This window comes from Pelodiscus sinensis, chromosome 14 (assembly GCF_049634645.1).
Source record: "Pelodiscus sinensis isolate JC-2024 chromosome 14, ASM4963464v1, whole genome shotgun sequence".
Classification (NCBI taxonomy): Eukaryota; Metazoa; Chordata; order Testudines; family Trionychidae; genus Pelodiscus; species Pelodiscus sinensis.
The window spans coordinates 17250954-17273336 of NC_134724.1; the positions used below are offsets into that span (position 1 = coordinate 17250954).

The 22383-nt window shown below is 44.3% G+C and overlaps 1 protein-coding gene and 1 long non-coding RNA gene across 2 annotated transcripts in view; both read right to left on the bottom strand.

Moving 5' to 3' along the window:
- Positions 1–2186: 2186 nt before the first annotated feature.
- Positions 2187–12870, bottom strand: CTXND1 (cortexin domain containing 1). Its single transcript, XM_025179570.2, is given in 4 exon segments — positions 2187–2291; positions 2743–5602; positions 7557–7623; positions 12506–12870. Coding segments are annotated over 3 exon segments (360 nt in total). The 5' UTR covers positions 12565–12870; the 3' UTR covers positions 2187–2291; positions 2743–5368.
- A 3180-nt stretch (positions 12871–16050) lies between these two features.
- The window catches only part of LOC142818304 (uncharacterized), a 32656-nt gene continuing 26323 nt past the window's right edge, over positions 16051–22383 (bottom strand). The window contains exons 2-4 of the long non-coding RNA XR_012895733.1: positions 20645–20681; positions 17976–18152; positions 16051–17691 (exon numbers count right to left, since the gene is read on the bottom strand). This is a non-coding gene — a long non-coding RNA (uncharacterized LOC142818304). The remainder of the gene's footprint in view (positions 17692–17975; positions 18153–20644; positions 20682–22383) is intronic.

Sequence of the window (22383 nt, forward strand, 5' to 3'; positions counted from 1 at the left end):
CCCGGAGCAGCTTTTCTCGCCCCAGAGGACACGGTGGCGGGACCGCTGTGCTCTGGGAGGTCCCACCTCCCGCAAGCTCCGGGGCGAGAAAAGTCCCGTTCGTAAGTGCGGATCCGACATAAGTCGGATCCGCGTAAGTCGGGGACTGCCTGTATTTTGACTTAAGCTACACAATTGATGTAGCTCAAGTTGTGTAGTTTATTTCAGTTTTAGCCCTGGTGTATAAACATACCCTAGCGTGTACATAGATATTCATAGGTTAGGTCTAGACTGCAGGGCTTTATTGGAAAAAACTACGCAAACTGCGCTCCACAATTTGTGTAGCTTTTTCCAATCCCTTTTGTGGAAGAGGCTTTTCCACCATTTGGCCCAATCTAGGCAGGGCCAAATGGCAGAAAAGCCTCCTTTTTCAGCAGAGCCCTTATGTCTCATGAAACGAGGTATGTAGGGCTCCCTGAAAGAGCACGTTTCGCAAAAACAAAACAAAAAACAAAAAACGGGAGAGCAAACGTGTTCCCTGGATGCAGTGGTACCAGAGGTATCCCTCAAAACCCCCGTAGTCTAGACATAGCCATAGTGACCTAGCCATAAACAAAATAGACTGCAATTTGTTTGCACATAGTATGTTGAAAAATGTTCATATTGTAAAAATCCACAACCAGTTTGAGGATAACCAGCCAACAGAAACAACAGCTAAATCCATCAGATAAATTGTTGCCACTGGGTAATTCAACCAGCTCAGGTGCAATATTCAGGTAGGTCCTAGTGTCTAGAGAAAACTCCTTTCTCTCAAATGAAAATAGGAAATGAACAGAGGGTGAAATTCATTTCAGTACAGAAGTTCTGCCCAATGATCTCCACACCACTTACAGCCAGATTCGGATGCCCTTGATTATGTTGAATAGCATCTTACTTTACAAAGAATCTCTCTGCAATCAATGGGATGATTAACAGAGCAAAGTGGTAACAGTCATGAGTAAGATCAGCAAAATCTGTGGCATAAAGTGGGCACTAAATGGTCCAAAGCACCTTTTGAGGGTTCCTCTGTGATGAGGGCAATTTAATCTACCTTATAATGAGTCTTAGCCACTCCCTATATTCCAGCTTCACAAGTAATAACAATAAGTTAATACTCTGCTTCTATATCCAATGCTTCTTACTTACAGATCTCCAAGTGCTTTGCTGATGTTGATTAAGCTTCGGAGCATAGGAGGAGGCAGGCAAAGATTACTGTGGCTCATTTTACACATGGGTAAAGTGAGGCACAAAGAGATGCAGTGACTTGCCTGGCTATGTAGCAAGTCTGTAAGGCTGTGTCTACACTACATGCCTCTGTCGGCAGAGGCATGTAGATTAGGGTTGTAGGCAAAGGTAAATGAAGCCGCGATTTAAATGATCGCGGCTTCATTTACATTTACATGGCTGCCGCGCTGAGCTGTTTGTCGGCTCGCCGCTAGTCTGGACGTTCCCCCTGTTGACATCAAAGCCCTTTGTCGGCAGCCCCGTTATTCCTCGTGGAATGAGGTTTACCGGGGCTGCCGACAAAGGGCTTTGATGTCGACAGGGGGAACGTCCAGACTAGCGGCGAGCCGACAAACAGCTGATCAGCTGTTTGTCGGCTCAGTGCGGCAGCCATGTAAATGTAAATGAAGCTGCGATCATTTAAATCGCGGCTTCATTTGCCTTTGCTGAATAAACAAATCTACATGCCTCTTCCGACAGAGGCATGTAGTGTAGACGTATCCTAACAGAGCTGATACTAGAAACCAAGAAATCTTGATTCCTAATTCCTTGCTTCAACCATTGGCTACCCCTATCCTACACATATGCACCCTACCATATGTGGGCAACCATATCAGAGAAAGGCATAGTAAGGGAGTTGGGAATATAGAGGGCAAATAGCCCTAGAGTGGTATTTGGCTATGTCTACACTCGCGGCTTCTTGTGCGAGTAATATGCAAATGAGGCTAAGCGTGGAATATCGCTGAGCCTCATTTGCATATCTAATGAGCCACCATTTTTTTCAGAAGAGGCTCTTGTGCAAGAAGGAGGGTCTACACTGCCCCTTGTTGCACAAAAGGGTTTTTCTTGTGCAAGAAGGGGCAGTGTAGACACTCCTTCTTGCACAAGAGCTTCTTCTGAAAAAATGGTGGCTCATTAGGTATGCAAATGAGGCTCAGCGATATTTCATGCTTAGCCTCATTTGCATATTACTCGCGCAAGAAGCTGCGAGTGTAGACATAGCCTGGGTGTGGGTGGACAGATACCTCCAAATTTGGTGGAAACTGACTCTTTGGCTACGTCTACACTGGCCCCTTTTCCGGAAGGGGCATGTTAATTTCAGAAGCCGTAATAGGGAAATCCACGGGGGATTTAAATATCCCCCGCGGCATTTAAATAAAAATGTCCGCCGCTTTTTTCCGGCTTTTAAAAAAGCTGGAAAAGAGCGTCTACACTGGCCCTGATCCTCCGGAAAAAAAGCCCTTTTTCGGAGGATCTTTTTCCTACTTCAAAGTTTTGCTCCTTCAAAGTAGGAATAAGATCCTCCGAAAAAGGGCTTTTTTTCCGGAGGATCGGGGCCAGTGTAGACGCTCTTTTCCGGCTTTTTTAAAAGCCGGAAAAAAGCGGCGGACATTTTTATTTAAATGCCGCGGGGGATATTTAAATCCCCCGCGGATTTCCCTATTACGGCTTCTGAAATTAACATGCCCCTTCCGGAAAAGGGGCCAGTGTAGACGTAGCCTTTGTGGATGTACCCATTACATCTCTAGTTGATACCAGTGTTCCCTGTAAGCTGAGTGCTTAGGCGGCTGCCCAGAAGAGAGTCAGGTGCCACCCATCTGATTAGCAGAGCACTCACAGTGGACAGCAGGTGTTTCTATTGGTGATGCACATTTGCACATTCCTCAGTGCACACAACAAAATTTATTCCTCCCAAAGATAGAAAAACAAAGAGGGAACCGTGGTTGAGACCTAGCTTCCACAACACAACTCCTATTGGGAAAACTCCTTATTACTCCAGTAGTTCCTTGAGCAAAACTTGTAGTCACTGCAGGAAGACAGCTGTGGGTGAATTTTTGCAACTGAGACAAGATTAGAAGCCTTTGGGGAATATAGAATTTAGGATTTATTTTAGGAGGGAATTCCTTTCCCTCCAAACCTCAGAACTGCACTAGGAGATCCTTGAATCCCTTTTCCCTCCTTGTATGCAATAAGTAGTGAATGGTTAATGTAGGAAATTGGGTAGACATTTTTATTACAATTCTATGAAAGTTCATCTGTAAACTTAAACATGTTTAATTTTGCCATGGCAGATTGCATGTTGTAAGTTGTTGCTAAATACTTGTCTTTCTTACTGACCAGTAAAAAAGTATAAAAATATGACCCCACCTTATCTAGGCTACATAGTTCTGATTAATGCCTCTTCTTTTACAGTCTTTGCTCCATTATTTTTGTGCAACCCAGATGGGTAGCAGTAAGCTTGAATCTTAACAACTGTAAATAAAAAATGGGAGCAAATATACATCCACTCATTTGAAAATCATCACAAGTTTTGTGTATTTCATAATCCTGGCTCTTGGAAGTATGTTCCTAAAATACTGCAGGTAAAAGTGTACAACTAGAACTAACCACTATGAGCATGTGACTTATGGAGAAAGACTGAAAGAATTGGGTTTGTTTAGTTCGGAAAAGAGAAGAGTGAAAGGGACATGATAGCAGCTTTCTAGTATAGGTTGAACCTCTGTAATCCGGAACTCTCTGGTTTGGCAACATCCATGGTCCAGCATGATTTTAGTTAGCCGGATGTTCCCTTACCACAGGTGTAGCAAGTTTCCTGAAATCCCGTAAAGTTTGTTTACAGCTACCAGTCCTGGCTCTCAGTGTTCTATGCTGTTATTTAGCTCTAATTTACCCCTAAATGTTTTATAAGAGCCCAATACATTCTTAGAAATGTTGGTAATGCTACTAGACAATATTGCCATGGTTCAGAAAATTCTCTGGTTCAGCAGTAATCAGGCCCCAAGGGTGCTGGACTAGAGACGTTTAACCTGAACTTAATTGAGTGTTACAAGGAGGAGGGAGAAAAATTATTCTCCTTAACCTCTCATGATAGGACAAGAAACAATGAATTTAAATTGCAGCAAGGAAGGTTTAGGCTGGACATTAGGAAACTCTTCAAGCACTGGAATAAATTGCCCAGGGCGGTTGTGGAATCTCCATCATTGGAGATATTTAAGAGCAGGTTAGATAGACATCTGTCAGGGATAATCTAGATAGTGCTTGGTCCTGTCGTGAGGGCAGGCGACTGGACTTGATGAACTCTCAAGATCCCTTCTAGTCCTATGATCTAGATAGTCAAGAAGTTTGTGCACATCTCTCTACTCCATCCTATAAGCCTATTTAGTACATATAGACTGCGTCTAGACTGCAGGGTTTTTGTTTTTTTTTTAAACTGCTGTTTTTCCAAAAAACTTCACTTACGTCCACACTGCTATTGTGTTCTTTCAAAAGAAAATTGAAAGAATACAGGGGTTTTTCCAACATTGGTAAACCTCATTCTATGAGGAATTATGCCTTTTCCGAAAGAGCTCTTTTGGAAAATGGCATATGTGAATGCAGAAGAGGGAGTTTTTTCAAAAGAAGAGGCCTCCAGGAAAAAGCACAGGTGCCCTGGTGGCCACTCTGTCCATAGTAATCACAACTTAAAAGCGAGATAGCATCTGTTCAGTGTGGACGCTATCTTTTGAAAAACCAGGTCGCTTTTTCAATGCACTTTGGCAGTGTGGACTCTCTCTTTCAGAAGAAGTTTTTTTGGAAGATCTCTTCCAAAAAAGCTTCCTTCGAAAGAAGCCTGCAGTCTAAACGTACCCAGAGTCACTGACATCCCAGGGGTAGAAATTTCCAAGAGACTTTACACACCTGTAAGGTGTGGCATTTTCATAGCCTTAAGAACCACCCAGAAATAATGGACAAACATATTGTCAAAAGAAAGATTAAACACCCTTATTGCTTTTCCAAGTACTCATAACTACCCTCCCCCTTATTTACTGGAATCAATATTGACATTATTCCTTAAGGGAAAAGAATGCCAGGTTGAGATTTATATTAGAAGAAGCTTTAAAGGGAGCCTTATTGCCTAGAGAGCTTTGTGCTATTCAAGCTACAATCATAATTTGTCTTGTTAAGGTTCTAACATAGAAATAGATAAGGGCACAATGTAGTCTACAACGTTCTATGCAGGAAAATGTAACCAATACGCTGTCAGAGGTATTTGCACCACTCCGTAATGTGGTTTAACATACAATCACCCGCTTTGAAGGAAAAGGCCTTCCAGGATGAATTGTGGAAGCTTCCAGCAGTGTCCTTTTCAGTCATCCAGGTGCTGTTCCTCCCATGTGGAAGTCGGGATGGCGCTGTAAGGGTCCATGATGACTTTTGCACAGCGAATAATCATCACAATCAAGAAAAGACAAAGGAAGACAAAACATGCTAATGTTAGTCCTTTGTCCACGTCGACAAACGCGGGCTCTGATGTTGGCGCCTCCATGGTTTGTAGCTCTCCTCATCCGGGTTTGTACTTATTGCTGTCATCATCATACACCTGCAAAACAACCCGACTGTCAACAACCATACCATGGATTCATTTTACTGAGCTTGGGGAAGACAATAGCTTGTTGTCAATGGCAAAACTCCCATTGACATCAATGGACAGGATTTCACAATGGTGGATAAAAGAGGTTGGAAATGTTATGGTCCAGCAGGCAGTGTTAGACAGAACCCAGAGCTCACCTCTTGTATGGTGATGCCCAATTTATTTCATCATCATTTGTTCCCAAGAGGCAAATAAAGAGTGGTTGGTTTTGGTTTTTTACAAGATAGTGTTAAAGGGGCACCATTAACTTGAAATCGAATCCATTTTTTGCTGTTTAAAAAAATGCAGCTGCCACACCTGCCTTTATAGTTTCCTGTTTTAAAAATAGTTTTATTTTGACCAATACTCAGTAAAAGACCCAGACGACTGTTAGGGAAGCTGTCTAGAGTCAAAGGCTGCATCTAGATTGGCATGATCGCCATTTTTGCGATCGGGGCTTTTTTCCGGAAAACAAATCTGAGCTGTCTACACTGGCCCTTTTGCACAAAAGCTTTGTGCAAAAGGGACTTTTGCCTGAATGGGAGTAGGATAGTATTTCCGCAAGAAGCACTGATTTCTTACAGTAGGAAGTCAGTGCTTTTGCGGAAATTCAAGCAGCCAGTGTAGACAGCTGGCAAGTTTTTCCGGAAAAGCGGCTGATTTTCCAGAAAAACTGGCCAGTCTAGACACAGCCAAAGTGTTTTGTGCCTGTCACAGCAAACAAAGGAGAAAATAGTAAAACACCAAACATTTTTTTTACCTATAATTTCTCTTTCAGCTGCAGCAATTTTTGGTGTTACTGGCCTTAATGGCAAGTTTGCCAGTTAACGCTTTCCAGGAAGCAGCGTGACTTTTAAACTCAAGGGCTACGTCTACACTGGCCCCTCTTCCGGAAGGGGCATGTAAATTTCACTAGTCGTCGTAGGGAAATCCGCGGGGGATTTAAATATCCCCCGCGGCATTTAAATAAAAATGTCCGCCGCTTTTTTCCGGCTTTTAAAAAAGCCAGAAAAGAGCGTCTAGACTGGCCCCGATCCTCCGGAAAAAGTGCCCTTTTCCGGAGGCTCTTATTCTTACTTTGAATAAGCACTTTTTCCGGAGGATCGGGGCCAGTCTAGACGCTCTTTTCCGGCTTTTTTAAAAGCCGGAAAAAAGCGGCGGACATTTTTATTTAAATGCCGCGGGGGATATTTAAATCCCCCGCGGATTTCCCTACGACGACTAGTGAAATTTACATGCCCCTTCCGGAAGAGGGGCCAGTGTAGACGTAGCCAAGGTGTATCGCCTGCCACGGTGCTCAAAATAGTATGATTAGTGCAGGGTTGACGCACTATATCAGTGAAGAGCAATCTGCAACCCATGGGCCGCATGCAGCCCACTGTGGTTCAATATGTGGTCTTCAAAACATTGTTTACCAATGCCCATGTGCAGGGTTGCCAGATTCCACTGGTTTCTGTCCACATAGGAAAAAGTTATTAGTACTGATAAAGAGACATGCACATAAAGCAAGGACAAGTGAAGCGAGGTGCATGCTGATTGCACATAACATTGACTGTGAGAGCCATGTGCTCCCTCTGCATCCAATCAAGGTGCAGTACAGTTCAATGGGCACACCCCAGAAATTCTAGGTATGCAAGTGCAGCAGTTAGCAAAACAATTTTAGCCTAGGAGACTGTCTTGGTTACAACACTCTGGCAGCCCACTGAGATGGAGGGCCACCCATGCAGCCCAGTCCAGGCCATCCATCACTGCCCTATATCATCTAAGAGAACCTTCATCCCTATTATCTACATTTTTGAATAAAGTTGGCTCGAGCACAGAATGGTATTTGCTGGCCAGTTGCGTAGCTTGCAAATTCTATAGCTCTTAATGCAACTGACCATACTAGGACCCTAAAAGGGGGGGGGGGGCTGACTTAACTTACAGAATGAGCGGTGGGAGAGCTTTCCCTTGGCATCCACACTGGTGAGTGAAGGAGAAGAGTGGCTCTGCTGGAAAAGAACAAGAATATTCATTCTTGAAACATCTTTTGCAACTTTGGAGCTACACAGCAAACTGTGCCTTATTGTGCAATACCCTTTCTGAACACCATTGCCCTGTGTTGAGCTAAGTGATTGCTGCCGTAATCATAGTGTCAAGAGCACCATACTCGGAGGGGAAGTGACCCAAATGTGGCCAATGGATGTCAATAGTGAAGGATCCAAACATCATGGGGACATCCTCCCACACACATACACAAAACCACGGCATCTGAGCAGCACATCACAGAAGGGTTTAACTCAGCGGTATGGCATAACATGTACACTGGAGCTGATATGTACAATTGCAAATACCAGCAGGCAGGAGACCAGGGCATGAAATACTCAATGATACAGATGTTCAGTGATGATGGGAAAGATGAGTGCCATGGTCGTCAGACACAAAAAGCTGCTAAATATTCATGTGATCAAACCTAAACAGTACAAGCAGCATATGCAACACTTGTGGTGGGGGAATCCACATGTATTGCTAGTTACTGATCAATATTGGCTACATCCACACTGCCTCTTTTTTGCGAGGCAATGCAAGTGAAGCGCTCATTAGCAACTTCTTGTGCTTCATTTGCATATTCTCTTCCGATGCATTTTGCGGCAGAGGTTTTTGTGCAAAAAAACCCAGTGTAGACAGGTCCGTTTTGCGCAAGAACCCTTATTCCTCAAAAAATGAGGTTTAAAGGTTTTTGTGCAAAAGGGGGTTTTGTGCAAAACGGACCCGTCTACACTGCTTTTTTTTGCGCAAAAACCTCTTCTGCAAAAAGCATCAGAAAAGAATATGCAAATGAAGCACCAGAAGTTGCTAATGAACGCTTCATTTGCATTGCCTCTTCCGCAAAAGAGGCAGTGTAGATGTAGCACCCATCACTAGCACACAAACCAGCATTGTTCACTCCTTTATTGGCTGGATTATCTCTGCCTATTACTGTGTATTATTATCTCAGGTATTAGAGTTAGATAGCCATCCATTCCCACAGGAAGGTCTATAACACAGTGCAATAGCAGATCTAATGCTTGTACTACAAGAAGTATGGGGAAAAATAAGAATTATTTTAGGCAGCAGGGGCGAGGGGACAGGGAGTTGGGAACTAAGGGGCCCATGATATCCTTACTCCACGTGCGATGTGTCCCTAAGACCTAATGTAATTATTGCAATAAGCTACATGAAGTATCTATTTTAGGACATGGCAAAATTCAAATAAAGTTGAGGGATGAGTAGAACTAATCCAGAAATCCTGCAGAAATGAAATGACAACAAAGCAGTGATCCCAAAGGCCAGGATGTACTTTGTGCAGCACTTCAGTATAACGAACAGTGATAGTCATGGTAAGAATTGCTATAAAAATGGAAAAATGGAATTTTGAGTGTGTAGTAAATACATACGGCAGACCACAATTGTGCACCAGATTTTTCAGTTATTGCTGAGGTTAAAAAAGACAGAACTTGCAGACTTGGGTGTATGCTTTAAATATCGGCCCTGCTATACATTCTTAGGCTACGTCTACACTGCAGGCTTTTTGCGCAAGAATGACTGTTCTTGCGCAAAAACTTGCAGAGCATCTACACTGCATGCACGTTCTTGCTCAAGTACATTTACAGTACAGTGTCAGAAAACAGGGCTTCTTCTGGAAAAGTTATTCCTTTCCCCACGAGGAATAAGCTCTCTTGCGCAAGAGCTCTTCCACAAGAAGGCAGTGTAGACAGGCAATATGAATTTCTTGCGCAAGAAAGCCCTATGGCTAAAATGGCCATCAGAGCTTTCTTGCGCAAGAGAGCATCCATACTGCCATGGATGCTCTTGCGCAAAAGCACATCTCTTGCACAAAAGCACATGGCAGTGGAAGACCTTTTCCACAAGAACTCTTGTGCAAAACAGTTCTTGCGCAAGAAGCCTGCAGTGTAGACGTAGCCTTAGTGTTGTTGAGCTGGAACTTTCACTCTGCACTTCACCTGAAAGGGTTAAGTTACCTAGGAAGGGGCTAATTAACCTAACAGGCTGGGCCTGCAGGAGAATTAGACTGGCTAGGTCATAGAAAATGAAGTTCAGAGGAGCAGCTGTAGGGTGGGCTGCTACAAAGCAGCAAATTGAGGTGAGAAGAACCTTCATGAGGAGAAAGAGGCACAGAGAGCTGGAGGAGAAGAATAGGAAGGAGCATAGGAAAATAAGAAGAGAGTCTGAGAGTAGGCAGACTGTCTGTTGAACAGATGGTGCCTATGCTGGACTCCAAGATAGAGGGCAGAACTGGATTTCCCTATCTGCCATATAGGAAGGTAGCATAGTCTTCAACTATAGGATGGTCTGGCAAGATAACTGCACAGCTAAGCTGGTGATCCTTTGGTTCCCTGGAAGGAGGGAAGCACATAATGACCTGGGTGGAGGGCTAAGCCATGAAGAGGGAGCAGCTAAGGGTACGTCTAGACTACCGTGTTTTGTCGACAGAAGTTTTGTCGACAGTATCTGTCGACAAAACTTCTGTCGACAAAGAGCGTCCAGACACATTGAGTTCTGTCGACAAAGCAAGCTGCTTTGTCGACAGAACTCCGTAGTCTGGACGCAACGTTACAGGCAATAACACCTTCTGTCGACAGAGTTCTGTCAACAGAAGGTGTTATGCCTCGTAAAATGAGGTATACCAGCGTCGACAAAACTGCTGAGTTCTGTCGACGTTATGTCGACAGAACTCAGCGGTAGTGTAGACGCTGGTATAGTTTTGTCGACAAAAGTCCACTTTTGTCGACAAAACTAGGTAGTCTAAACACACCCTGAGTCACAAAGAGAGACTGTGCTGTGTTGCACAGCCAGAGAGCTTGCAGGGCTTATGAATGAGCAACAGAAGGAGGCCTGAATTCTGGAAGGAGCTAGAACTCAGAGCAGCAGAGAAGGTGCCTGATGGTAAATGAACTCTGTACAATTGCTAGTTCTCACAAGTTTAGCACTCATGTTTAGTCTCACAAGTTTAGTCTCATGATTTGTTTTAGTTTTATTTAAACATACCAGGCCTTGGAATCTTGTGATTGTCAGAATTCCAACTTCCTTTTAAAAAAGTGTCTAGTGACCTGACTGCATTTTAAAGGTACAAAACCCAAAAAGCAAATAAAAAACACCAAATGGCTTTGGTCTCCTTAATCTTGTGCTGCTCTGTGAATCTCATGAGCTTATTGGGCCTAATAGTTATTGATGTCTATGGGCTGGCAATACAGATGCAGGATCAGGGCTTTAGTTTTTCCATTTCTTGCTTGCCTGTCTTATATTGCTGAGCTGGTACTGATGAACTCTCTCTATTCCATCAAATCTATCTTGCCTCCTACGGTTCCTGAGCAGGACATTAAGCTTTACTTGACTGCTTCGTTTGTTTTTATTTCTCCTCCAACCGTTAATAGATTTTTATTCTATAACATAAACATGGTGTTGTGGCAAAAGCAAAGTCTTGTGATCAACATACTTCACTGACTCCGCTGCTCTGCCTCCACATTCTGCAGGCAGTTATGTTAATTGAAATTCTAAAAATATACAAATGTTCAGGTTTCGTTTTTGTTTTACACCTCAGCTCCCTTTGTTGAACTGTATGCTGATGTGGAAACAGACTTATCATTGCTATTATTGGTACCCTGCTGTTGCTTTTTCATATTTGAATCAGGCTGCCAACTTACAATACACACTAATTTGCCATCTTCTATATCGTTGACTGGGAGCAGCAGCAGCCCTTCCGTTAAGGTCCCAATTCAGCAAAGCACTCCAGCACATTCTTAAGCATGTACTCAGTGCTTTTCTGAATTGGGACTTGATAACCATTGCAGGTACCAGTCAAGGAGTCTGTTGCTGCCGACTTTAGTGAACTAAACCTGTTTTCTGGCTTCCTCATTTGGGTCAACTCACATAAAAAGTGAAATTCCCCATAACTACTATAGTTCCCTTACTAAAGGTACCTCTGCTTATTCTCTGAGAAGATCCTGTGTGCTGCAATCTAGCCCCAGAGACTACAATTCCCATGAGGCTTTGAGGAATCCAGGAAGGAAGTGACTTTTGGTTTTGGGATCTGAGTCTTTCCATGTGTGTGGAGGAAGGCTCAGCAGTCTGTGGATTCTTCCCCTTTGTTTTGGGGGGGGAAAAAGAGCCAGGCTGCTGTGGAGGAGTTTGATCCATTTTAGGAGCTGTTAGGTTGTAGCTACAGACTTGGACTAAGAGCCTTTGGGACTGGAATCTAGCAGGCTGCTTCTGATTGTCCTTTGGCTATACCTGTGGCTAGAAGCTACACTGCATCCAGCACACAGAAGGAGACTAGAATCATTCACTCCAGCTGCAAAATCTTCAAGTGTGCCCATGCAAGCAACTGTATGGTACTGCGAGTTCTAAGGAGTGGGATAAATGGTGGCAGTACATATGCCAGATAGATAAGTTTCCTATTATTGCTGTGTACTTTGTTAATGTTATTCACTGTTAATCTGTTAAACCCTGTTTCTTTAAGTTGCTAAGTAAAGGTTGTTCAATCTAATGTAATCTATTAGATGTATATGATTTGTAGCTGTTGTTCCTGAGTTAGATCCAGATTATTGCTGGAATAACTTTATTCCTGGAGGCTCTCAAGGCACACCGTTAAGTGTGTACAGGGCCAGCCAGGTGGAGGCACCGCCATTGTATGTTCTTTATGAGAAAGGAACAGCAGTAAGGGAGTGGACAGGGTTTCCCCAACTAAACATCACCACCACTGGGGTACTCAGGATCTCCTTTTATGTTAAAACCATCAGGCACCCAGGCACACCTGTGAGTGTGACCTGCTCCCGAGTAACCCGGGGAGGAAAAAGGCAGTTATACTACATTATATTAAAATGGCAAAAGTACCTAAACTCATGGTGGGCTTCTTTGGAACTGCTTAACACCCATGTCCACCTGGCAATCATCCATGAGAGGAGGTCTTGGCTTACTTAAGGTAGACTTCACAGGAAGGTGCTCTCAATTAGGGTAGCACAGTGGATCTGCATATGAAGTATGCTAGCTAAGAGAACCTAAAGCAAAAAAAGGACAGAACAAAACTTAATAAAAAGAGAAAGCCAAATGAAAATGCAGCAATCTTCTAATAATGGAACATCTGAGTGCCTTAAAAACTGTAAGATACCTAAATAACTAGAGGGAATGGATCAACTTCAAAGTGATTGGTATAGAAATGTAAACAACTGAGGTAAGGATGAAATTAAGAGTAAAATTAATGTTTCTAAACAGCTGGATTTTTAAGGATGAACTACACTGTGGGCTAGAGAGCCTCGACTGAGGACTTCAGTGATGAACAGAGCCTGCTGTTGACTGATTTCTCTTGGGTCAGAAGTCACCCCAGTGCATATAACTCTCCCAGTTTGAACATGCCAGAGGCTGAGAGCAATGGTTAGTGCAGTTCATCAATGTATTTTGAACTGGGATTGGTTCAAATTTGAAGCCAGCCATGGTTTGGGCACTCGTAAAATCTGCTTCTTGCTTTCCTTCTACTCCAGGGGGAAGATCCTTGTACCAGCCCCATATATTGTACAGACAATTTTCCCCAGCATGTAGAGCTGGGGGAAGGGAGGTTTGACTGTCTCAACTAACTGCTACTTGTCTGGAAAGGATAGCAGCCCCAAGGAGAGTGGTCTTTCTCTTCTCTACATTGGCCTGACTACTATAATACAGGGATACCTTATGGGCCCCACTCTGACTCTCTATCTGTCAGGCAGACTCAGTGGCCTAGAGACTAGCCCTGTCTCTCACCAGCCAGTATATAAACAGAACTGGTGTTAGACCATTAGACTGGTGGATGCCTGACTCTAATTTAGTGATACAGCCAGTTGGCTAACTGTGTGTGCACACTGGAGGGGTGGAGGAGGGAAGAGAGATGGTGGAGAGAATCAGTAAAACGGATTGTAACTGTCTGTGCTTCTATGATACACTAGCCTCTGAATTGCAGTGAATGACTTTCCCTGGTCACTCAGGCTATGTTTACTCAGCAGCGTTATTTCGGAATAACTAATGTTATTCTGAAATAACATTGTGCGCATCTACACACAAGTAGTTATTTCAACATAATGTCAAAAATGTTGAAATGGAGGACTTCTTACTCCCAACTCCTGTAATCCTCATTATATGGAGAATAAGGGAAGTCTGGGGAAGAAGTGCTCTCTCGAAATAAGTGTTGTGTAAACAGTGCCAAAAGTCAAAATAAGCTATTTCATCTTAAGGTACGCAATTAGCGTGGCTCAAGTTGCGTTCGCTTATTTCGAGTTTAACCCGGCTGTGTAGATGTGCCCTCACTGTCCGACTTTTTAACAATGGGTATGTTCAGTGCTCTTTTTATGGGGAGGAAAGGGGGGAAAAAAAGAAAAGGTGCTGGTAGTCCAGGGGAAAAGTTGTTGAGCTATGACTGGAGGTGCTGGTACTGAGTACTGGGCAGTACCATCACAAAAAAAGCACTGGGTATGTATTTATTGCTTCACATTAGCTGAAAACACCAGACAAATGAAAGAGAAATGCAGCATGCAAATGACACCCTAAGAATCAAAAGATCCATTGTAATAGAACGCCTCACGCAATGCAGTAAAACAAGTAGTCCTGTGGGTTGTCAAAGTAACTTAAAATTTCTTACCTGTACTGTCCTATTGCAACCTGGGTCCCTGCCAGCTTTTTAAATAACTCCTTGCTGGCTTTTTCTGCAGCTCAGCCAGCTCTTGCCGGAGCTGTGCACAAAGCTGTGCACCTGCTTACTTTCACCACACCTTAGCACCATGGTCCCCAACACGGTGCCCGCAGGCGCCATAGCGCCCGCGGGGGCATTTGTCTGCGCCCGCCAAGTGCTCAGGGCTGGCCTGGCCCCGGGCATGTGGCGCATGCGTGGTGCCGGAGCCGGCCCCGGGCACGTGGCACATGGTGAGTGCCAGCCCCGGGGGCGCCGCGGATTGATCCCGCGCGGCGCATAGGGGAGAGGGGGAGAGAGAGCACCAGCGCCGGCCCCGGGCACGCGGCGTTTGGGGAAGGGGGGGGAGAGAGCGCCAGCGCCGGCCCCGGGAATGCGGCTATGGGGGGGGCCCCGCTCGGGGGGGCCCCGCCCCTCCGGGCGCCCGGCGGGCGAACGGCCACGCCCCCTGGCACCCGGCAACCCCAAATGGTTAGGGACCACTGCCTTAGATGAACAAAAATATATAGTATTGTGAGCTTTTGAGGGTTGAGTCATGAAAGCTCATGATACTATACGTTTTTGTTAGTCTCTAAGGCCTGATCTACACTAGACCAAGCAGGTTGGCTCAAGGCACACCATACTACTATGCAAAATGCACAGCTAGATTCGGCTTTCTTAAAGCCAGGCTGCCACAACGTCTACGCTGCGGGAGGCCAAAACTGCCTTTTTCCTCCCTGGGTTACTCGGAGCAGGTCACACTCACGGGTGTGCCTGGGTGCCTGATGGTTTTAACATAAAAGGAGATCCTGAGTACCCCATCAGCTTCCCTTATTCCTCACAGAATGAGGAGTACAGAATGCTGGTGGGGGCTGCCCTCTGTATTCGATTTGGGGGTCTACACTAGACCTGCTAAATCAAATGCTATAAGATCAATCTCTGGAGGGTCTATCTTCTCCGTAGTGCAGTCCAGGTGCCACAGGACTATTTGTTTTTGAAGTTTACAGACTAACACGGCTACCCCGCTGAGCCAGTACAATAAGACTCTGCTCCTTTAAGTGCTCTCAGACCTGATGAGCTTTGTAGACTGCTCCCCAGTTTTGCAAGAGCCAGGGTCCTATCTGTTTATGCCAGGGGCTGGAGAGCAACCCTGACTTGGGAGGGCAAAACTCTTGCCCTCTGCAACCCGATTCAAGCTTCAAGTTTGTGCAGAACTTTTCAAGGTGCAACAGAATAAGCATTTGTCATGCTGCTGCATCGGGCAAAAGAAATTATGTGGTTGCATGAACTCCTTGTCAAGGAGCGGGGTGGTTAAGAGCAAAATGTTAAGAGCAATGCTGACTTGCAGCAAGTGAAAATCCAGCTGAAGCTGCTTAGTTTTGCCTTATTTTCATTTTCAGTGAAGGCGAGATCTTCTCCAGCTCTCAACGTTTTAGAGGACTGCCACAGAGGAGATGGACAATTTTTACATAATGACCTAATGTCTCTCAGACAAGCACATGCAGCTATTTCTCTGTTACTGTTTCCTCTATCCGCTTTTAAACAACCTCGCCCCCACAGTGCAGCAAGAGTTGCATCCGGACAATCCTCATTTTCATCCAGTCAAGAAAAATTAATCATTCAAAATAAGCGCTGCTTGAGGTCTAATAAAGCTGATGTGGTAACGATCTACTCAATAAGAATCTATTACAGGTGGATTGCATAAATATTAATAGTGCCTACTGTGGTTAATTAGTGTTTGCATATAAATCTAAACATGAATTTCCATCTTGTTGGCAGCTGGAAGCGCTGCATGTATGAGATTTATCAACACCCAATGAGCCATTATGGGTTTCTTTCAGCTGTTTTATTTTTATTCTTAATTTCTTTCATTTAATAAATAGCTCTCAAATTGCTGCAGCAAGGAAGAAATCATCCGTTTTCATCCTGTTGCCTGCTGGGCTTGCCTGGCCCTCATGTCAAGTGGAGTATATAGGATTTTTCATTGTGCTGTCTCAGTGTTCCTAGACTCTGCTCATCACTGAGAGAGGCTGGAGAGTCTGTTAGGCTCAAGGAGATATGTGAACTATGGATGCTTGGACATGTAGTTCTGTCTGTCTAGGCTATCACAAAGCACCTATATTTTCTTTTAATGAAGCAAGGAGAAGGGCTGGGTGACACTTAAGAGTTAAAATATAAAGATTGAGACTAGATGCAAGGTCAGAATCTTCTCTTTACTGTTCTTACTCTAGTGTGTAGCTTTACGGATAGGCTTGCCAGATGCTTTCACCAAAAATCCCCAACATGGCAGGGAAAAAACTTGTTTTTTTGTTGTTGGGATTTTTTTTTTTGGTGTGTGGGTGTTTTTTGCTCAATCAACAACCAAGAGACAAAAGTTGTTGAGCAAAATAATCCAAAAAACCCAGGAGACCAAAATACATGTCCAGGCTTTTAGGTATCTCAAAGGGTGTCACAGGGGAGGGAGAAAACTTGTTCTTCCTGGCCTCTGAAGATAGAACAAGAAGCAATGGGCTTAAACTGCAGCAAGGGAGGTTTAGGTTGAACATTAGGAAAAAGTTTCTAATGGTCAGGGTGGTTAAACACTGAAATAAATTGCCAAGGGTGGTTGTGGAATCTCCATCACTGGAGCTATTTAAGAGTAGGTTAGATAAATGTCTATCAGAGATGGTCTAGACAGTACTGGGTCCTGCCATGTGGGCAGGGGACTGGACTCGATGACATTTCAAAGTCCCTTCCAGTCCTAGTATTCTATGATTTTTATCGGACAGGGGCCAGAAATAATGGACTGTCTGAGCGAAAACCAGACTCCTGGCAACCCTATTTATGGACACCAGTGGAGTTACCCTGAATACACACAGGCCTCAGCGAGGGGAATGAAACCCACAGTATAGTAACCTAAGATTCTATAGCTACGTGACTGATAACAGTATGTGCCAGGAGCCGATCGCCTCCCTGAGCAAGGTGGGCAGGTCCTGGCTCTCTGCTCCTAGAAGGGGCAGAGCCTCAGGAGGAAGGAGTGGAGGCACCCAACCCTCAGTGCTACCCGGAGTATGCAATGTAGCGCTCTGGCAGTGATTTATAGAGTCTGGGGCTGTGGCTGTTGCTGCTGCTATGGCAGCTGGAGCCCCAGACCTCTTTGAATTGACGGGCCCTGGGGAACCTATCTCCTTTACCCCTCTGCTGGAAGGCCTGCGTATGCAGAATTAGCCCTGCCTTCCTCAGAGCTTTTAGAGCCCTTGACTTGGAAGTTCTGGTCGATCTGTTTTGGATGAAATAGCATGTATTAAAACGTACTTTTGTACTTGTTTTTGGTGAAGATGAAGGTGGTTTGCTCAGCCCTCGGCTGGAAAAGGGCAATGTCACTTATTTCTGATCAAAAGGCCACGTAACTCTGCTTAAGAGAATCCACAATTATATGCAAATCAATTCAGGTCCGGGGAAAGACCCCTTTTGCACCAATTCCCAAGCCACAGAAGCAATCTGTCATAGAGGGTGCATGCACAATGCTCATCTCCCAAACTCCCAGCTGTCATTACAGACACATTTCCTAACTGGCTCCCTTTCCTGTTTAATAGAAAATTTACTCTTATTTCTTGTCATAAAACATAGACAGTGTTCAGGGAGGGGAAGAAAGGGAAACCACATTGGATTTCATAAATACAATTTCATCCATACCTTCCAGATGTGAGGCTCTTAAGCATATGTTAGCATTCCGTTAACAGGGGTTTAAGTCCCAGTTGTAACTGTACCTAAAGTTTCAGTGGTGCTCACAATGGCTTTATTTCCATATAGACGCTAATCAGATTCACTTCCACATTGACCTGGAAGCAGTTCTATTGTCATGTAGGTATCCTGGAAAAAAAAAAGTCTCCTTTGCACATGCACAGTGAATGTTACCGATTTCCTTTTAAACTGCAGAGACTCTCTGTAGCAAGAGACTGAGGGGACATTTGGTCTGGATCTCTCTGATTTAGAGGAGAAACTCCATTTTTATTCGTATCAAACTTTTCCTCAGAAGAACATCCATGGTACAAAACTAGGGATTCTATTTAAATCTGAAATTCTTGGTGTTTGTGTAAACAGTGTTTCATCCACAGTGAAAGATAAGTCCGTTAGGATTTAACTAGGGGTACGTCTAGACTACATGCCTCTGTCGCCAGAGGCATGTAGATTAGGCTACCAGGCATAGGAAAATGAAGCGGCGATTTAAATAATCGCCGCTTCATTTAAATTTACATGGCTGCCACGCTAAGCCGACAAACAGCTGATCAGCTGTTTGTCGGCTCAGCGCTGTAGTCTGGATACGCGGGTGTCGACATCAAAGGCATTTGTCGACCACCCAGGTATGCCTCCTGGGATGAGGTATACCTGGGTGGTCAACAAATGCCTTTAATGTTGACACCCGCGCGTCCAGACTACAGCGCTGAGCCGACAAACAGCTGATTAGCTGGCAGCCATGTAAATTTAAATGAAGCGGCGATTATTTAAATCGCTGCTTCATTTTCCTATGCCTGGTAGCCTAATCTACATACCTCTGGCGACAGAGGCATGTAGTCTAGACGTACCCTAGGTCTCTGGAATCTTCCCCATTTCTTCAGCTGGCTTCTAGAGCTGGAAATCTCTCCCTACTCTGCCCTCAACAAAACATTTTTCATTGGAAAACATCAATTTGTGGAAATGAATCTTGCCTAAAAAGGTTGGCTTCTGTAAATTTGACTCAATTTTTTAAAAAGTTGGAAATTGTTTCATTTCAATGTTTTCTCTCAACAAAAAAATCCAGTTTTCTGGTTAAAAAAAAAACTGTTTCAAAATTGAAGCCAATTACAGTACAAAATGTTGAAGTTATTTTTAAAAAAATTGGTGAGCTATTTCTTTCAGATTTTTTTTTGGTGGGGTATGTGACAGTTTAGATGGTTTGTCCCAGTTCAGGAAATGTTTCTCCCCATAAGGCTCCCATGCTATCAATCAAAGAAGACTAAATGCAGCTTCACCATAGTGCATCAACGCCACCAACCACTCAAAGGGGTTTCTCATGTGTATCGCAATTTCCCCCTATGCCTAGGGGCACAGCGTATTACCTCCTTTTAATGCTTTTAACCTCTGCTGGGCCATAGAATTAAGGCTGGACTAAACACTCAAACTCAGATCCTCAGTAGATGCTAAACCTCAGTAGATGTTGACCCTGAACTTTAAATGACTGTAATCTCATCAGCTAATACCTGTTTAAAATTTGCTCAAATATTTCGCCTTTTTCCCAGTTTTGTCCCCAGGTGCGTATCAAATGAATTCACCACTAATCCAGTCTGCAGTGCTATAAAATGAGAGTCTGGACACATAATCAGACTATAATATTTCTAATAATTCATCTTTATAATCAGAGATGGTTATTTAATCAAAATAAAAAACTGTGGGTAGATCCAGACAGATGAACTTTTCTGTGTCTAGAAATCAATACTTTAAATGTTGCCTCCATTTAAAAAAACCCCACCCCTAATTGTTTTATGCTTAAAATTCTTTCAAGAGGAAATAATGTCTTTTTTTATTAGCACAGACACCCTGTAATCCCGATTACTTTTGTGTACTTGTAGCATACAGCAAAGCAGAGCAGTGTGTGCAACCTTTTTAAGCACAAAAATACTTTATGAATTTAAGTGCAATCCAGGATCTACCAATCCAGGGCTTGTTGATGAGCAATGGCAACACACCAGTCCCTTCCAGCCCAAAGAAGAAGAGACTAGTCTCTTGCACAGGTCAGAACAGGGGACTGCAGTGTTCTTTCCTGCATGAATGTGACAATGTTTCTACAGTAATACTGGATGTTGTTGCTTTTTTTTAATGTTGTCAATACTTAACCAGCTTGTAGGGCTTAACTCCTGTGTGTTTGTAAAGGACTTTGAGAGCCTCTTGTGTGTGGCACTATCAAAACACAAAATAATAGAAATGATACCTAGAAATTAGACAGATCTGAATAACCATCCCCTAATGAGATCTAGACAATCCTCAGTGCAGAATACATGTTTTGAAGAAAGGGAGGCTGATACCTTCAATGTACACTTAGCTTTTAAACACATTGAATGGCAATTCAGAAATCCTAAAAATACATGGATTTGGCCTTTAAACCAAGGCTTGTAAATATTGTGTGAATCCGAGTTAATGCCAGGAGTTTTCAACCTGTGGCCTAAGATTTCCAAAGGGGTCAGCACCTGCATATGAAATTGTGTTGGTAGCTGCAAATGAGGTTTGAAAACCATTGCTGTGTGCTATTTAAACTTTACAGAATGAGGCAAGAATTGGTTGTCCTCATTGTGACATTTTATCAATTAATCAGTGTTAGTTCTGCTTACAGTTCTCCTGTGTGGAAACTTCTCACTGCTGGCAAAGCTGGAAAAGAAAAGGCAAGATCTGTGGTTTTTCTTACATACTTCAAATATTTTTACAAAAATGCAAGGTATATTTTATGAGCAGACTACTTATTTTTTTTCTACATGAAAATCCTTTTTCTGTGAAAGGGAACTGCATTGCATTTACTTATCAGTGCTGGCTGGGGTGAAGGAATCTGATATTTATTTAAGAATAAATCACCACTCTTGCTCTGACTCTACATGTATATAACCTATCCGATTGCAAATTTTTTCTTGCTGGGTAAGAAAGAGCTGGTGAAAGATGGTAGAGGCTAATGGTTTGAGTAAAGGGCTCGCTCAGGGAAGAGGTCCTACATTTGTGTAGATTTTTTTTTCTTTGAAAGAAAAAAGAGCTTTGGACACCTACATTCCTATCCCTTTTAGTTCTCAGGGGGTAGCCGTGTTAGTCTGTATGTGCAAAAACAACGAGTCATCCTGTGGCACCTTCGAGACTAATAGATTTATTAGGGCATAAACTTATAAACTTTCATCAGTAAAACCCTCTTCTGTTTCCCATTTGTAAATTCTGTATGAAAAACCTTGCTATCATATATATATATATATATATATATATATATATATATATATATATATATAGTAGCCCAATGTCTGTGACTCTGTAATATTGAAACGCTGGCTGTTCCCTCTGGGCAGCACTGTTGCCTCCCGCCCTGGCGCTCAGCTGACTACTGCACCGCTCAGCAGCAGGGCCGTCCTTAGGCATGCGCGGAGTATGCAGTCATATACGGCACCACATTTTCTGGGGCACCACTCTGCCAGCCTGGGACGGAGGGGAAGCATACACGTGTGCTCTGCACCGGAGCCAGTAGGGGCGCTGCTGGCACTAACGGCCCTGCCAAAAGATCCCACCGGGCCAAGGGGACTCCAGTGAGGAGGCCGGCAAGCTGACCCTGGCTGGAGAAGGGAAGCTGTCAACCCAGGCGGCAGCGTCAGGAGGAGCTGGGGCTGCACTGGGGACTGGAGGGAGCGGGGTTATGCGTGGCTTGGCGTTGCAGCACCGTTTTTAAAAACAGCAAAGCTGTGGCTTGGAAGGAGACGCACTGAGGAGAGCTGGGGGAGCAGAGCCTCGATAGAGGCGGGACCGATCATGTTGTGATGGGCAGGGGCTGCAGACGCTGAGCGGCTCGGCTCCAACTCTGGCATGTGGTCTGGAGCCTGGGTTGCAGGGACTTCTGGGGCCCAATTGCAGACTCCAGTCCTGCAAATGGGAAGGCAGAAGGTAGGAGAGGCGAGGGGAGGAGAAAATAGGGGGAAGGGATGGGAGAGGAAGGTGCTTGTGCTGATGGGAGGGGGGCAGGTCAGGAGAAGAAAGGGGAAGACACCAAGGGAGAGGGGTTGAGGAGAGACTAATGCCGGGGTGGGGGGCAAGTGGAGACAATGAGGAAAAGGGCAAGAGGGGAGGTGTCAGTGGGAGGGGGGACAGGGTGACACTGGGAGAGGAAAGGAGAGGGGAAAGGCATTGGGGGCTAGAGGGGGAAGGGGGAGGTGCTGAGGAGAAGGCTTGAAAGAAGGGGTGGCATGAGAGAGGTGGGGTTGGAGCAAGTCATATGTGAGGGCACAGGGGCATGAGGGGAACAGGGACAAAGAGTGGTGAGGGGGTGGGCATCAGGGAAAAAGAGGGCAAAGTGTGCAGGAGCAGGGGCAGTACGGAAGAGGGAGGC